We start from the raw sequence: 17903 nt of genomic DNA, 5'->3' as shown, positions 1-17903 counted from the left end.
CTCCAGAGTATGACCAACTTCCACTCTATTCTAAAGATATATTTAAATGCAAACTGTGATTTAAATTATGATATTTTTAATTTATTACCTTTAAATATTCATGAGTTCCTAAGGAATATGTTGTGTTCATGCACAACATGCACAACATGCACAACATGCACAACAATGTGAATATGGCATGTATCTAAACTTGAATAGAAGGACTCAATATTGTTTAGAGGAGCTGCATTTGTGCAGTGGAGTTGAGAGCAAGAAAAGAAACAGTCTTTGGAGTAACTTGTTGAAATGAAGGTAACTTTGGGACATTAAATGAAAGTACTTGGTAAGGAAAATCTATTTTGAGGTCACTTACCTTTACATATTCCCAGCAATTTGCTGTCCAGCTAACTTGAAATACGAGGTTTGGGTTTTGCACATTTGACTTAAATTTGATTTCTCCTCTACATTCATGTGCACATGTCTTTATTTCCCCTAGTTTATCATTTCCTCCCTTTGAAATAAAGATCCTTAGTTTCAGAGTTGCTTTTATCCTTCCATTTAATTTGAATTCAGTCATTTTGTGATCTCTTGAGCCACGATTATTGCCTACAACCAATCTTCTATGATCTTCATCTTATCTATCAAAAATATGCCTAAAATAGCATTGATACCTGCTGGTTTAGTGACTGTGTGATGAAAAAAAGAGTTATTTGTGTCTGGGAATAATTAGGACTCAATAACTTTCATCTAATTTATTCTCCCATTTATATCTGGAAATTAAAGAATCCCAGACTTGGTTTCATGTAATTAATATTTATGTCTTTGCACCTTTTTTGCAATTTCTGTCCAGATTACAATCTATAGTGGATGTAAATCTGTAGCTAATGTAAAGTAGCCCATATGGATTACAGACTATAATATCCAATATCGCATCCTGCCTCAGCAGTTCAAGTTCATTATAGCGCCCAGATCCTTGCATTAATACAAGCAAGTTTTCAGTTTTATCTATAATGTGTTGCTAAGGGCCAAATGTTTTAGAAATATAAAATTTTAAAACTTAATTATGGAGCTTTATTTAAAGGGTTTGTCCTGGTTTCAGCCTTTCAACCTTTTTTTCTTTAATTTAAGCTTTAAAATATTTCAAGACCTGCATACCTATTGTAGTGACTTTTAGACATTATAAAGACAAAAATGTAGGAATGATGACAGGAACTGGAACTTCACCCTCCTTGCTTCCTTGCATGTCCTTCTCTTTTTTCTTACTCCAGCAGGCCCATGATAACCTGCTCATCACTTCTGATAGACATGCTGGTTTTGTTTCTGTTTCTGCACGACAGCAGTAGCTGATGTGCTTCCATTATATTTCTACCTGCTTGGCATCTCCTTCTCTCTTCTATTTCTGCTCTCTCTGTCACGCTGAAGAGTGCCTGGTAACATAGCTTTTATAGGAACAGGGCTTTAGGGGCCTGTATAAATCAAGATATGGAACAGTTGCTGGAAAGAATGGTACCTGTATGCAAATGGGCTTTGCAACTACTGGCTCCTTGAGCTGCACTTCACATGCTGATGCATGGCACAATCTTCCCCATATCTTACACAGGTGGAGTGAAAAATCCTACAGTTTCCATCCATGAAAGATGGGGAAGTAACATATATCAAGTAAAACCATAGCACTTCTTTCTTATGCATATATAACCTTCACAGAAAACATGAGGACATCAGCAAAAATTACATGGGTTCTACATACGGATTGAGTAAAATTGCAGATGTCATCATTAGATTTTTTATTTTATAAATACCAGAGATTCCTGATTTTGTATTATGAGCCAATCAATATTGAGATATTTAATAGGCTTAATTGTCACCTATTTAAAATAATGGAGCAAACAGTGTTGGTGGGAATTTATAATAGGAAGTTAAAATTGAAAACCAGTGGACATACAGATATGATGCAGATTTCCGCAGTTGTCTTTGTTCCTTGGGAAGCCTATAAAATTTTGACAGCCAGAACAAGATCCTATTACTCAGGGGAAACAAAATAAATGTCTTTGCATTTAATATAGGAAATAATGTGTTTCATAGCCTCTTTGTCACATATTATTTATTTCTTATCCTTGCAAGTATTGTATTTGATTTCTAGTGCACAATTATATTAAATGGAAATATGAGTAGTACTGAGGAGAAAATAAAACCATCTGTTTGAACATACAGAGCTGAAGTTTTAATAAAAAAGAGGTACTCTTTTAAAGGCCATATGAACATTATACCCTAGGACCACAAATGTGTTTCTAGTGGGAGAATGACATTTTCGTAAAGATTACAAAAGCATTAAGCTTGTTACTTTTTAAGCTTCTAGTAGGGGGTAAGATAACAGTATCTAAGTTACTGAAATGTCAATTGAACTGGCAGAATTTCAAAGCTGGTAGCATGCCTGAATACCTTCCTTCTTTTTAGAGCAGTTGCTTGAAATTACTTCTTAAGCCCATAATATGAAGATGGGCAGTGAATTCTCATTATTGACTCTTTGTCATATTGAAAAGATGCTCATTCCAGAATTTTATTATCATGTTGTTTATTTAGTAAGATAAGGAAACATTAACTTTACTTTTCAAATTATTTATGTATTTTGAAACATTAAGTTCTTTATGTTCTTTTGGGTTATATTTTTTTAGACTGTTGTGTCCTAATGAAGTTCTTCCACTTCATCTTTTCCAACAGGAACTCGAATCAGTTTTCTGAATCCTGTAGAGGTTGGAAGGGGCATAATTCCATTCTTGGTATTTTTTTTGCTTTCAAAATGTCCACAATTAGCAAACACCAACTAATTATCTTCCTTTTTGCTCTCTCAGCACACCTGCATGTTCTTCCTCAGCATGAAGAGAGCATTTAACTCACTATGCCCTCTAATTATTGCATTCTCCTCCCAAGTTTAAAAGATGAAAGTGATTTACTCTCCAGTCTGATGCTTTGTGAGTGGTCAGAGGTCAATTTGAGATTTATATACTGTAGTATTCTGTTTAATAATAAAAAGTCAGAAAATCAGAGAGAGAATAACTAAGCTAGGCTCTCTTTTACTTCAGAATGTAGGCCTGTATGAAGAAAAGTGTGTAGAACTATGGCAGATAAGACTTCAAAAATGTCTTTTAAAGAGGCTGCTGAAGTATTCATTGAAAAGAAAGTTGTTACGGGAGTCTTTTCAATATATGCATCTACCATCATATAATCACAAGTTAATTAGATGGTCCTGGCTGCGATTTTTGTTAAGACAAGAGAACCTCTTCTTCACAAAATGTGTATTTGGAAAGCAAATTTAACTTTAAAAGGGCAAAATTATTTTAGTCACAATAATTTGTTTTGCAGAAAATTGTATGTGTTTAAATTGGAGGTGTGTCACATTGACAAGATGGATGTTGCATGCTAAGTTAGAACATTAATCTCCTTTTTACTGTGCCTTAGGCTTAGAAATTCAAAAAAAACCTCCATGTTCAATCAAGGTGCTACTGTTTTTTTGAAAAACAAAGCTTTCAGTCATTTTCTAATGCTTTTTACTACATTTGGTGAATATAGCAAGGCAATGGAGATATTCCTGTCTGTCTGATCTAGAGAGAATAAGGGTGGTTATAACCCAGTCCAACTTCTTAATTAGAAATGTAGCAGTTAGTGCACTGGAGATTTTTAGTACCCCTAAATGTTGGGGACTGTCTGGAATTGGATCAGTTATTGGTCTCAGACTTTCAAGAAGAGCTTCCTTTTCCTCAGTAGCTTCATACACTGATCATCCTCTGGCTAAGATCCAAATCTTTCTATTTAAGTACAAGGGATGGTGTACTGATGTGCTGTTGATGTGCTAGGAAAGTCCAGCAATTTCTGTAACATAGAAATTAGGTGTTCTGTTACACACAGTACTATCAGCTCAACTAGAAAGAGGTGTTGTAAGAGTGTAGTCTCAGCTCAGTGAGTAGGAACCTATATGTGTACATCCGTGCCAATGTATGATTAATCCTTCATTTGTAACACAGAGAATATTCTAGCCTTTCTGCAAAATATTTGTTAAAAGGTTATGAATTTCCAAACTTATTTCTCTAGAAGTTCTTAAATGATTGTGTCTGCCCTTTTTTCTGTATGCCTAGACTTATTTCTGATTTTTATATTCCTCATAAAAGTAAGCATGAGAACTTTGTGGTGACTTTGCTTAACTAGGGTTTATGAAATATAAAGAGGTAGGAACCAGAAATATGAGTATTGGCTCCAGCTTTATAAGTAATTTTTTGAATGTTTTCTCTTATTAGAACAAAAGCTGTCACTATCTGCCTCTGTTATATCTTGGAAATTCCAAGGAGCAAGAGAAGCAAAAGTGACAGGGGCACTTTAATCTATTATTTAAGGAAATACATAATATCATGCGTAGACTACACAAAGGAATGATGAACACTTGATAGAAATTCCTGATTGGTTGAAAGTTCCTAACAGTCTGATTTTAATAGAATAGGTCTGATGTAATGAACCAGTCTGTGAGACACCCAGCCATTCCGCTGCGAATGTAAATGCAGAGGACAGAAACAAAGCTAGCAGATATTTTTATATTTGCGGACATTAAAGAAGTTGCAATCAGATTAAAATAAATATGGTAATTACTGTGTTTTCAAATACAAATTACAATTGTCTTTTATCAGCCAAGTGTTTTAAATGGTTTACAGGAAAACATATGCAAGTCCTATCAAACTTAGAATTCATGAGAAAGTTTGACAGACCTGGCAGTACTTAATTTTTCTTTCAGCAAAGACTGAAGAAGATTGACTTCTTAGAGTTCTTCAAGAACTCCTCTGTTTCAGAATAGATGCTATCTCCAGTTTCCTACAGGTTCCCTCAGTTTTTATGCTTTCTTCAACTCCTCTACTTTGGTGTTTTCTATGCTTGTGTGTGAAGACTTCAGAGAACACAGTGACTCCCTCAGCCCACACTGTAGGCAAGAAAATTCAAAAAATGTGTGTGGAACCCATTTCTGTCATTGCTAAGGCCAGAATATGGTTTCAGCCCTACTGAGAAGTATTACAAAGAGTACCATTTTGTCATAGGATAATTCTTGCAGTTTTCTGAAGAGGACTGTTTGCTTATACTCACTACTTCAGAAGAAATTGTCAATTATGGAACAGCACCTAAAAAAAACCCCAAAACGTAAATGCTCTAAACAATTGCAAATATAGTCTGTCTACAAGTTTTCCGGCCATTTTAATTGAAGGGAAGTTTAAAGAATGTCTGCTATTTCCTTATTTTGATAATTATCAGAAAATGATTGGATACCAGCTGCTAAATTCCTTAAATGGACCCATCATTAATTAGTTTTAATTCAGAGTCTAATTCATTTGTTTAGATTTGAATTCTTTAAAATGTTATTGTATACCAGAAATTGCAGTGTATAATCGGAATGTCTTTTAATTTATTAGAAGATACGTGTGTTTTTGAAAATTAAGGAGTAGGTTGAGTCTTTTGTTTCAGAGCAAGTTAAGATAGGTATCTGTGTAGAAAGTGGTTTTATTAAACATTATTACAGGGCACTTAATCCTCAGAGCACTTGGGGAAGTCTCTGTAATTTGTTCAACAGAGTTGTAAAGTTGCTGTAAGCTGTCAAGGAGTCAGATTGGTGAGATTATTTGCTCAAGATTACTACATAAATTTGGTGTCAGAGCATGATCAGATGTTCTTACTCTCCAGCCTGTGTTTCCACCACTGGTCTATCCCTTCATCAGTTGGTCGGTGAACATGATTTCAAGTAAAGATTTAATTTTGGCAGACTATACACTCAGTGTTAACAAAGGACTTAAGCGTTTGGTACCAAACATCTAGCAACCTGATACGGAATCAACCTTCATGATGAGGTGAAAACTGATCTCATTTAACTGGGAAGATATTGTGGAGCAGATTTGATTAAAATTTCATGTATAGCGAATCTCTTTCAAAAGATTAGTGTAGTCTTCACTAAGGTTGTTTAATAGCTGGCAGTGACATATCTCTTTCTATGACAGACACACTCTGTTGATTAAATATATGCAAATTTATACATGCTTACCATGTTTATACATAAGTTGAGATCCCTTACTTCACTGTATTTGTTTGACACATGCACAGTATGGATGTATAGTATAAGCACTTACAAAAGTCACAAGTTAATGGTGATGTCTAATAAGAAAATGTTTGCTATCTTTAGATCTGTGACCATTTTTTTTTAAAAAGGGGACAAAAATAAGCCAACATGTAGTCTATTTGCATAAGCTGCCTTGTCAGATTCTCCTGGCACCCCTGGGTTTCACTGGAACTAACAGGGAGCTGCAAAGCAAGACAGGTGTTTAAAAAGACCTTAAACACTCGGATAACAGTTTGCATCCATGTGGTTTCCTCTGCTTCACTGATAGTTTTTTATGGGTCTGTCAGTTTCAATCAGCAGAGAGTACATGTGATCAGTATATCTGATAAACTTGTCAATGCCTTTTTAAAGCAGGATTCCCCAACCTATTCTATTCCACTCTCCTCCCCCCCTTTCCTTTTTCATCATTTCAAGTAGAATCTTGATAAGACAGAGAGACGTCACAGGCAGCTGTGTATAGCTAGCTCAGGCTACAACTAATTTGTGCAGGAAAAAATTAAATCAGGAGGTAAATTATTTCATGATTGCTCATTCCCAACAGAGTTGGGCATCATTCTGAAGAAAATATCAAATAATTGGTTTCAGGCCATGTCAGACACATGCAATTCCCTTCACTAATGGCTATGTGAGGTAGCACTAGGCCTCAGGGGTCACCAAAGAACTGAAAATAGCTTAGTGCCGGGCACAGCAATAGAGAGACAGAGCACATAGGAAATGAAGTGGCAATAAGTGCAATCTATAGGGGAAATGTGCTTCACTTGGAGTTTAATATATTGGCTTAGAATCTGGCAGTAAGCCATGCAACAATTGTTTACCTTTTTGTCAGCATCTGCATCTGTTCTGTTTTGTAAATGGCACTTAACTTTCAGTCAGTAAATGCTGGAATCAATAACAACTGTTAAGGGATTTCCTTTCTTTTTTTTCATATTCCATAACAAATGCACGCTACAAAATATGTTTGCCTTAGATTAACAAGGAACAGACATTAACAGGGTCAAAGGGATTTGGTTGGGAACATTTTATAGCTTCTTGGGTTTGCAGTAATTGTATCTGTGTGATTTGAATGTATCTTGTAACCTATCCAAATTAAACTGTTAAAAAAATGCTAGCATGCAGTAATGAAGATGATTTTTTATAATTATCTTAAGTACTGTGTATAGAAAACTGCTGGCACTGTTTGTATTAATTTAGTTCTGTGTAATATTGTGTATTACATCTGCTATGCAGAAATATTAAGTTGCCTCTTACAGTATGAGGAAATTAGTGATTATATCCAGCAATACTAATTATTTAAACCTAGCAGTTACATTAAAAAACATACACCAACATGCAGTTTGAGAAAACTGTGAGCAGATGTCCATAAAAATTGAATATATCATTACTAAACGCAAGGGAAAGAGTAATGCGGTTTATATACAAGCTCTGTTTAGGAGATAGTGTGCAGATGAATGCTGTCATAAATGCAAGATTGTTATAATAGTTATAGCATCACTTAAAAGTTAATATCGCTGAGAGCTGAGGAACACATTATTGTTAATGGAATTTATGTATGTAACTCCCTGTGCACTGCTTTGAAAATTTACCCCTTGAAATATCCCTATACACAGTGACTATCAGTAGCTGAGTTTCTGTTGCTTTATTAGGCTATTTCTTTTCAGATATTAACAAAATGTTAGTTCCATTTTTGAAAAGGCTTTATTATTTGTATGCAGGTTGTAGTTAGGTTTTAAGTTTAATATTACGCTTTTTCTTTTTTTATTTTCTTCCTCATATAGCTTTATTGGATGAAATCCCTGGCATCACTTTCTTGTGTCCGTTGTAGAACAATATTGTAGATCTATCTTATATGAAATTAAGCCTTATAAATGGGGGCAGGGGAATGATATTTAATGTATTGGGAAGGTATTTTATAGTAAAATTGATTAAAAGGGTTTTAAACCCTTGGTTCCTGCTGAGGGAGAAATCCCCACTGTAATCACTGAAGAAGACAGTCATCAGGTTGCTTTCCAAGGACTCCATCGCGAGTCTCAGAAGCAGTTTAGCCATGTGGCTCTGTACACTGAGTAGTAGTGCTAATTAATCTGAGATCAACACTGTTGTAGTGTAGCTATTCTTGAACATCCACAGCCAGCTCACATATGATGCAGGGATTTCTGCACCACACTACTGTGTCACATCCCTGGGTGGGTGGAAATGATCAGAATTAGCCATTCAATTTTTTGAGTTGTTGTGAATGCCACATTGTTTAAAACATATAAGGTGCCACGCTCATGAAAAAAAAAATGAAGAAAGAAAAAAAATCATAAAAGTTACGTTAGAGTTATGGGATTCATTTATATGCATATTTTCTCATGCTTTTTGAGATTTTAAATGCTTCCAGGCTGTAACCAAGGAAATTGGAAACACTTTATTTAATGGTTTCAAGAGCTACAGCTTTGAGGAAAGTACCACTTTTGAAACTTGCTATAAAATCACAAGTTAGCAGGTGTACACAGGTCATTTCAGTCTAGCACAGCCTTATTTCTCATGCTGCTTCATTTTTAGAGATGAGGGCAAATCTTGTTAAGTAGTAAAATAAGGGCAGATATCTTGCTACTTAATTTAAGTATTTAGGAGAAGCTCAGGTACTATGATCAAGACCTTTATTGAATGTGTGTCTTTAGCTCTGTGTTGCTTGAAAATTACTTATTAGCTGGCTTAGAATTCATATGGATACTTCTCAACTTCATCACTGGTGAAGTGAAATTCTCTAATACCATCTTTTTTATTCCTAACAGCTCCCAAGTGGTCAAATTATTTCGCAGAAAATATATACAAATATGTAAGAGAAGATGGAGATTCAGTGTTCAAGACATGTTGCATCCATGCTGAATTTAACCTTGACGTTTGAATGAAATTTTTTGTTAGAATTAATATTGAGTAGAATTAGCTCTACAGTGTATTTAATTTATCTTATTAGAAGATGAGGTATTAATTTAACTGTTAGTATTGCGAAGTTTCACTAGTAATCCCTATGTGTCTCTTTTTACAGTATTGATAGTGTCTGTTTCACTAGACTATATCCTGTATAGGCATATTTTTTAGTTGTTGATGTAGAAAAAAGTGGAAAAGACTTAGAGAAGGGCAACAAGGTGATAAAAAATGTACAACAGCTTCCATATAAGGAGAAATAAGCAAGCTACAATTCTTCGGTGTGAAAATAAAATTAAGATGTCAGGATACAATAGATTTCTATAAAATGAAGGGAAGCATTATAAAAATAAACAGGTATCAGTAGTTGACTGATTTTTAAAACTAGTTGGCATCAGGTGAAGCATGAAGATGAAATATTCAAGCAAACAAAATGATGTCTTTGTTAACCCAGAGTGTAAGTAAAGTGTGGAACTTCTTTCCACAAAATGTTATGGATGGTAAAAATGTATGTGGGGTGAAAGGGTAACTGGAGAAATTGATGAAGTAGAAACCCACTGCACATTATTGATGTATGCCACATCTGTCTGTGGAAGCTGCCCAACGGCAAGTGCTCAAGAGGTAGGTAAGCTCTGAGGAAAAAACAACATTGTATATGGTTTTGTTGTTGTGTTTTTATTTAGTCTTCCTCTTTCAGTCACTGTCCAAGCCCAGGATACTGGGATAAAAAGACTCTGTAGCTGAACCCAGTATAGCTACTCTTACAATATTATGTTCTTATGTTTATGATATATAGATACTCTCTTAGCCACCCCTATTAGAGGTGCTTGTAATTTTTTCAAATTATATAATTTGCACTAACATTTCTTATAATTAGTCTAAGTGAAAATAATTTTCTATTACTCTCTGTTCTCAGGATTTTATATTAAAAACTTTGGTAAAGTTACCATTTACTTGTTTGGAGTGTTGTGTTTTTCATAATCCAAGAAAAGTGTTGAGTCATGCATTTTTATTGTTTGTTGGTAGAAAGAATGGTTTGCCAGCTAGTTAAGTTAAAATTGTTTTCAGTCTAGTTTTTCAAGCCTAAGATATAAGAATAAAAATAATTTAAGGCAGTATGCTTATCTGTGGTTTAGAAGTTCTGAGGCCTTAGAATGCTATCAAAAGTCGAAGTAAATAGCTAACTGACTTTTTTGTGTGTGTGTGTAACTTCCTCTGCACCAAAACAAATGCTGTTTTTGCTGTTTTCTAGTTAATGTTTTTCATAAGTATATCACTTAAACCTGGTTGTTGAAAATTATGAGAGTGCTTACATTTTGTAGGGTGTGTTTGCACTACATGCTCATCTCAAATTATCAGCATCTGAATCTAAATATTTACTGTTAACCAAATGTCATAATTTGTGCAGTGAAACAGCAAAACCCTATGTATGTTACTGCTTCTTGACTGCTTCAGCAGAAATTTGTTTCTGAATGTTACCTATGCTCTTTCTGTCTAGGTTCTTTCATCATCTTTTCTGTATAGGTCCTCCAATTGCAGGAGAATTTTCCAGTCTGAAGAAGGAGGGAGAAAAGCAAGAAATTGTGGGATGACCTTTGCAAGAATTTCACGTTTTAAGTGATTCGGCAAATTAGCATAGGTGAAGATGACCCATAACCTGGGTTACAGTGGATCTTCTGTTCTAAATTACACAACAGCTGAGGAAACTCGTTTGGGTTTAGAACATTCAAAAATGCAACCGAAGAGTTTTTCCATATGGATGGTACAACTGTTTTGGCTTAAATTTACCTAAGAACCTGGATTAGTTGTATGTTAAAGAATGCAAGACCCATGGATTTTATGTTAAGATGTTAAAACACCTTTATGAGAATTTTGAGAACTAGATTAGTATTTAGGTTAAATAATAGACAAGGATAGAACAGAAGCTTAGATTGTTTTGAAAGGCTGTATAAAAAAAGTAGATCAAACTTGATTTGTACTTTCTTATTGATTATGTTTATCATAACACTACCTTAATTTGGAGGATGTAGGACCTGGAGTATTCTGCTTGTTTCCTGTATTTTTACATCTTTTACTACCAGGCCTTCGTCCCTGCCCTGCAATAAATACCTTTTATTACTTATGGTTGCGGCATTGATGCCTTCACTCAGGGACTCTCCTCAGGTGTGTAATATCTACAGTGGCCATATTTCATCCTTAGACTTTCCAGCATTTGAGGCTTTCCTGCTGCTTTGGAAAGGACTATGCATTTGTCACTTTTGTGATGTCATGAGGCTTGGATGAGATCTGAACGGAAACTTGAAATCTAGTGTAGTTAGTCCGTCTGTAACCCTGAGTTTAGCAGGATGGTTGATCAGCTAGGTCAGAGTGCACATTCCTACCTCCTGAAGATTATTAGTATGCTTCCGTCCAGATACAACCAGCCAAGTGGTGTCTGGTAAGATGGACTGCTTCATTCTTCAACAAGTGTGGCATGTCCTTCAGATCTTAGCAATATTTCTTCAGCTTCAATCCATTCTGCTAAAGTGAAATGCCAAACTTGAAAATAAGTGCCCCCAGTTTCCCTGGTGCTGTATGACTGCATCAGCTGCCTTGCCACCAGCACAGTCTGGCAAACCTTGCACAATTTGATAGACAGTCAATATTAGTTTTATATAGGGCTTCTTTTTCTATAAGCAAAGTTCTGAGGCCTTAGGCTTCAGTCATTGCCTGACCTACATCACAGGCATCTTGGTGTCCATCTCCACCAGAGCTATGTCTGTGACTGGCCATGGACCCCATTGATTCACAATTCCTGGCTTGAGCTTGAACCTGCCTTATCACCATGGTCTTGCTTAACGATCACTGAACTGCGTCTGACTCTTCATTACCCTCACCAGACCTGATCCTGACTCCAAGCTGCAAATAAACTTCCTGGCTCGACCTCAGATTTGCATCATCACCATGAACTTGGCTGATGATCTAGACCCCCGGTTGAAACCTATCATCTCTGGGTCTGCCCTGCTTGCCTTTTTCAGGGACTGTGGGATGGGGCCTGGGCTGGTGAGGAACCTGTCCATATTATCATGTCCTAGTCTCTGTCCCTCAGGGACCAGCCAGCCTTCAGTGCTCCCTGACAGTGTGCTTGGTTAGGATCTTTTTTGTTGTGCCTAAAGATAGCTCATCATACTGGCTTAGGTTTTTTCTGCTGGCAGATTTGGCCTCCAGAGCAGTTCAGAAATCATCAGTATAGGCATTGGTTTTGTACAGCAGTATTTTTGTGATTCTTGTTCTGCACAGAAAGAAGCCTGAGGCTATGTTCAGGAGCTCAGAACCTTTTCTTACTCTATGTATTTGTTTTGCTCCTGACCTCACCTCTGTTTAGAGCAATATTTGCAAAATCAGCTCATTACCATGTTGACAATGGCTGTATGATCCACTTGCCTCTCTGTAGCCTCTGTACAGCCTTTCTGTCCCTTTTCAGAAACTCCTCTCACAAGGTAGTGCTTCAACAGGAAGCCAACGTGTCCTATTGTTAAGAGACACTACAGAGGTCCTGTCGATGTATGCCTGTAGCTAAAGGTTCTGCTGCAGCTATTTCCTTGTACAAGGACTACATGAATTAAACTCAGACATGCAGAAAAAATCACATCTAGAAGAATGATAGTAGCAAACTGTAGGTGGTTCAGGAAGGAAATTGGTTTGTGTCATGTAACTTGCTACATGCTTCCTTCTATTTGCAATTAGATTGCAATGCCATTGCTAACTCTGATTCGTGGCTAGCTGAGATCAGCTTCATGTACTTCTGGTTACCCTCTGCATGGTCATCTGTGAATTGGCTAGGGTGCTGTCAACACCTTTAGACCATTTTCGTCACAGAGAGATGTCTTCCTTTATGTTCAATGTCACCTGGGTGAATGAGTTATGTGAATTCTCTGACCTAACATCATAAGTCATGATCCATTTATTAACTTTCTTAGAGTAACCATACACTACTCTGTGAGTAGGGCTGATTTTCCTCCAGACAGGTTCATGACACTAAGACTTGGTTGAACAGTGAAACCTCATGTCTATTTCACATCTGTCCACATGGATGCCTGTACTCTTCATGACAATCTTCTGCAAGACTCAAATCTGTTTCCACATTTTCTGTATGGCATCGCATTGGCTGCTTAACTGCTCTTACATGGGCCTTAAATGTTTCTGTCCTGTTCTTTCCAATCATATCAATGTCTGAGGAGAAATGTCGTTTCATTCCCCAGTGCTAAAAAATGGACTATGATGTGCTCATTCAAGCAGCCTGGTCAGTGGTCTTCAAAGTTGAATGCTGCCGTCAGTATTCTGACATTCTGGGTTGTGTATACAATCTTTCAATCAAATTTTGGATACTCAGGCACACTATTTGGTTGTCAGGCACTAAATAAATGAGTTGTCATTTCTGGGGGACAATAAAACTGTGGGCATGGAAATGACCATATGTGAAAGAAAATGCGCTTCTGGTGGTTCCCTCTGTCCAGTTCTTCCAAATTGCTGTGGATGAGCTAAGCAGAGTTGAAGTTCAGGCTAACTTCTTCCGAAAGTTGGACTATCCAATAACATGCTTTTGTTACCCAAACCCACAAGAAATAGCACCAGTCTTACATAAGAATTAGTCTGTGTCTGTGTTTCTGGCATGCTTATGCTTCTGCAGCTGTAGAAACTGCACTCTTTAGTAAGACGCATGGTTTCTGTATGAGTAAAAAGAGATGGAACAGTGGCTTGCAGTGATAGTTCTGGATAACTCAGGTGAGTAGTTCAAAGATTACTGCCCTGAGTCAAGAGCCTCAAAGAACTGTGCAGCATAACACATAATTTTGTGTGAGCTCTGTGGGTCAGCAGTTGAGAGCTGTTACTGGGCCAGCACTTGTCCTTTCAAATACCTGTTTCATTATTGCCTTCAATTTTGGTTGATAGCCAGGTTCAATGATACATCAGCATGATTTGTGCTGATTGCTAATGTGAGAGTATGTGGCTTGGCCCATCCGTAGTGTTGTTACACAAAGCTCGTGTAAATGATGCATGAATCTTTGTCACATCTTTGGTATACTTTCATGTCAAATGTAAGTCACATTACATTTTCTTTATCACAACAAAGCCTATAAGATGACAAAAGTAAATTCAAGAATGGGTTACCCGCAGTATATTAAGCTCTCTATAAATCCCATATAGGTATTTGTTTATTTAGTTGGTTGGTTGTTTTTCTCCTTCCAGAGAAGTGTTAGTATCTGGGTTGTGTGATGCATCCCAACTTAAGGATTCTCTGCCTTACAGCTTGGATGCAAGATGGTTGTTTAGCCTGCTTCCCCTAGTGTCAGCAATTCTAGGAGAATAATATTTGTTACATTGTGGTCTCATCTGTCTGTTTTCTAATGCCTTTATCTTGACCATCTTCTGGTCACAGAGGTTTGCACATCACTTATGATGAATTGGGTCACCATGTTCTCACTGCCCATAGTTTATAGGTTTCTGATGAGTTCCAAACCTGACTGACTCGAGGGGTTTCAAGTTCATGCTTCAAGCCTTCATGACTGCACTTAAACTACTGTTCTCTAACCTCCTTTCCTCTTGACTGTGAGGGTTGGCTGCTTATCAGGTGAAGGGGCTTATGTTTGTGCCTTTCTATCAAAGACACAATTTCCTCTATGCTTACCTCCATTTATTTCTTAATTTTGTGTCAAAGTTTTATGTCAGCCATGATATTAACCCAATATTCTTCTCTACCTTCACGCATCTAGAAATTTATCTATACCTCACAACCTAAAAGTCCGAAGGGCTTTTCTAGACATTTGTAGAACATATATAGTGTTAAATAGTAAGCTTGTGCTCTGATGATTATATAAGTGTTCATTTGCATATACTATAATATGCTTTGTCATATATTAACGTGTTCTCTCAACTTCTTAATGGCATGAAAAAAGAGGGGTCTTTGAACTTACTATCTTTGGCTTCCAGCTGAAATGAACTTCAAATGATCATTGAAAGTAAAAATAAAAGTTTTTACTTTTTTTCTGAGTTTGATAATATATTCTAATATTACTGTGGTATACCTTTGGCTTCTAGGTCCACTTCCTTTTAGTCTAATGAGGACAATATCGCTTGGGGCAATCAAATAATTGGAAGGTTTCCTTGTTCCTCAAGAGAGAGGGCAGGAGCATCACAAGGTTTTCAAATTATAGGAGGCAGAACTAACGTTCCATTGATTTTTATGATGTGATTTGTGGTTCTTACATCTTGGATCTGTTATTTCTGGATGTCTGCAGACTCAGGCAGTCATTTCATGTCAGTTAAACTCAGTTTATATTATCAAGTTTTCAGGTAAAGGAGAAAAATTGTCTGAATAGCAGAATGTCTTTTTTTGGAAGTTTAAGACTTAAAATTGGAAATCCAGTGATACGGATATTATTTACTTGTTATTCAGAGAGGAAAGGCACTAACAGAAGCAATTATGCGTAACGCTTTCTTTTGACATTCTTAGAAATGCAAGGGACTAGCATGACTACATCTGTTTGGAACTTTGAGGAAATTCAGATGTGGATGCAAAACTCACAGTTCAATCTCTAAGGCTGCAAAACTGGAATAGCAAATTAGGGAATTTGTATTCAGAGCTCAGCTCTGCTACTTAGATCTATGTCTATTTAAAAGTGATTTGTGAATACCTAAAAAAAATATCTAGGAACTCTGAGGAAAAAGGGAGGTACTGCATACCTCAAAATTGCAAAGGTAAGAGAGATTTGACACATAAAAGTACATTTCAATCAATTTCTATTTGTTTTCGTCTTTCAGAGCTTCCCTTTCAAACTACTCTGGCTCTCACTCTGACACTTTCTACATAAACTGTTCTGCTGATGTTACATCTGCAACAGAACTGCATAGGAACATGGTATCAGCTCACCACAATTTGCATAGAAGTGCAAATTTGTTACATTTAAAGAAGTTATAAAATTAAAATACTTAAAACCATGTGGTTTGGTAATACTGAATTGGAAACAGCTCACAGTCTTTTATAAGACTGACTGTGCTCAAATCAGAGTTCCCTGGTTGATGTGACATGATTATATGTTATGATTACAAGTGTTAACCTTTCAAAATAAAATGTTCAGTTTCTTCTTTTAAATACCAAATGCTTATAGGTATAATACTTGCTGATATTTGTTCACTGACAGTCTCACTTGTTTTCAAACCCCACATATTTAAAGTTGTGGAGTGTTAGATTGATGTTTCTTTTCACTCAAATGTCATATTCATCAACTGTATTGTGCTAGCAGATTGTTAAACAGACAAGGTGACTTGCAGAGTGACAATGTAGTGATGTGATGTCCCAAACCATTAAAATATAGTAAAGACGTGTTTTTTTCCTTTTGTTCAATCAGGTTTTGCAACACAGTGGTTTTTCCGTAAAACATGCGTGAGAAGGTTTCTGAGTAGATCTGTTGCTTGGAAAAAATCCTAGTTAATGAATAACAAAACCTGGAATTCAGTTGTAACTTCCCAGATAGTTGAGAAATGCCAAAGATTTAGGAAGAACTAATGTAACAGTATTTTACAATGAGGCAAAGATACATTGTGCTATGACAAAAATGAAATTACTTGATGTATTATACTTTATTACATAATCAGTTTTGCAGGATCATTTTTTAAGCAATAGTAAAAGGTATTTTATGATTTTACTTGAACAGCCTCCCAAGAATACCACAAGAAAGGAAGGAACTTCTACTTAACATTGTATCAACTCAAATGTCTTTCTCAACTTATCAAACTCTTTTTATTAATGGAAGAAAAAATTGAAGAGCTCTCCGCAGAAATTCTGTTGGTGCCTTCATCTACGGAGAAGAATAAGAATGTTCAAGGTAATTAACGCTTTTCCTTATTTATTGATTCTACTCTGTGCAAAAGGATAATTTTATATGATTTTCAACATGAATTACCTAGTTTATGCCATCATATTTTATAAACAAGTTTACTACCATATCCACTGAAAATCTTTTTGAAATGTGCGGATTTACATTTGAACACAATGACTTGTAGAAAAATACTGATGGTTGTGTGTAAAGATGTGATGTACAGTAGTTATTGACGGAGATTCATAACAAAAAACTATCGAACACTGTAACATAATGTCTCCTATTGAATTATCTATACAATCCTGTGTTTCATATAGGACTAAACAATAAATTGAGTGAATTCTTTGAAACTGTGACTGTTTCTGAATTTGTCCTTGAAACCTGTCTTTCTCAAAAGAGGAAAACACTGACTTGAACAAGTAATTGATCTTAGTATACATGCGACTAAATGTATTAGTATATAGTCCTGCTTTAACCTATAGTTCTCACAAACACTTACTAATATGTACTATGTATGCTATCATGCTTATCCCACTGGCTTCAGTGGGTATTTTATAGAAGTAGGCTCTACATCAGAAAGTGAACACAATCAAGCATCAAGTTTGCATTTGCTTTAGATTCCAAGCTCAATCTGTTTTTCATCTAATTGTATTCATGTCATATGAGGAGAACCTGAAATCCTGAAAATTCAGGTGAATAACACCTTCCAGGTCACAGTATGCTCATAAATGTTCTTCAACTCTGCTACTTCTGCCCGTAGAGAGATTCCAGGTCACCAGAGAGCAAGTGGTTTCAAGAGCTTTGATTATATTGCAGGAAAGGATCAGACCAGAAATGAGGCCAGGCTGCTTAGGGAGAGGGGATAGGTGGAGTCAAATATTTGATATCTCTGTAGCCAAGCTGCAGGCAGAGAAGAAAGGTGTTTTGGGAATGTGGTCTCAGAGTGCTAAATGGATAAAAAATTTAAAAAAATGAAATAAGAAGAGTTCTGAGGCACACATTTTGTTGATGGA

General features: G+C 36.2%; 1 protein-coding gene across 1 annotated transcript in view; it reads left to right on the top strand.

Moving 5' to 3' along the window:
* Positions 1 to 17903, top strand: part of KIAA0825 — a gene marked incomplete at its 3' end in the record, with an annotated part of 216201 nt that overhangs the window by 21209 nt on the left and 177089 nt on the right. The window contains exon 4 of the mRNA XM_082335764.1: positions 16726 to 16896. Coding sequence (XP_082191890.1) covers positions 16726 to 16896 — 171 coding nt within the window. The remainder of the gene's footprint in view (positions 1 to 16725; positions 16897 to 17903) is intronic.

Source organism: Platalea leucorodia (genome assembly GCF_965183815.1).
Source record: "Platalea leucorodia genome assembly, chromosome: Z".
NCBI lineage: Eukaryota > Metazoa > Chordata > Aves > Pelecaniformes > Threskiornithidae > Platalea > Platalea leucorodia.
This window is presented reverse-complemented; position numbering and strand designations above follow the sequence as displayed.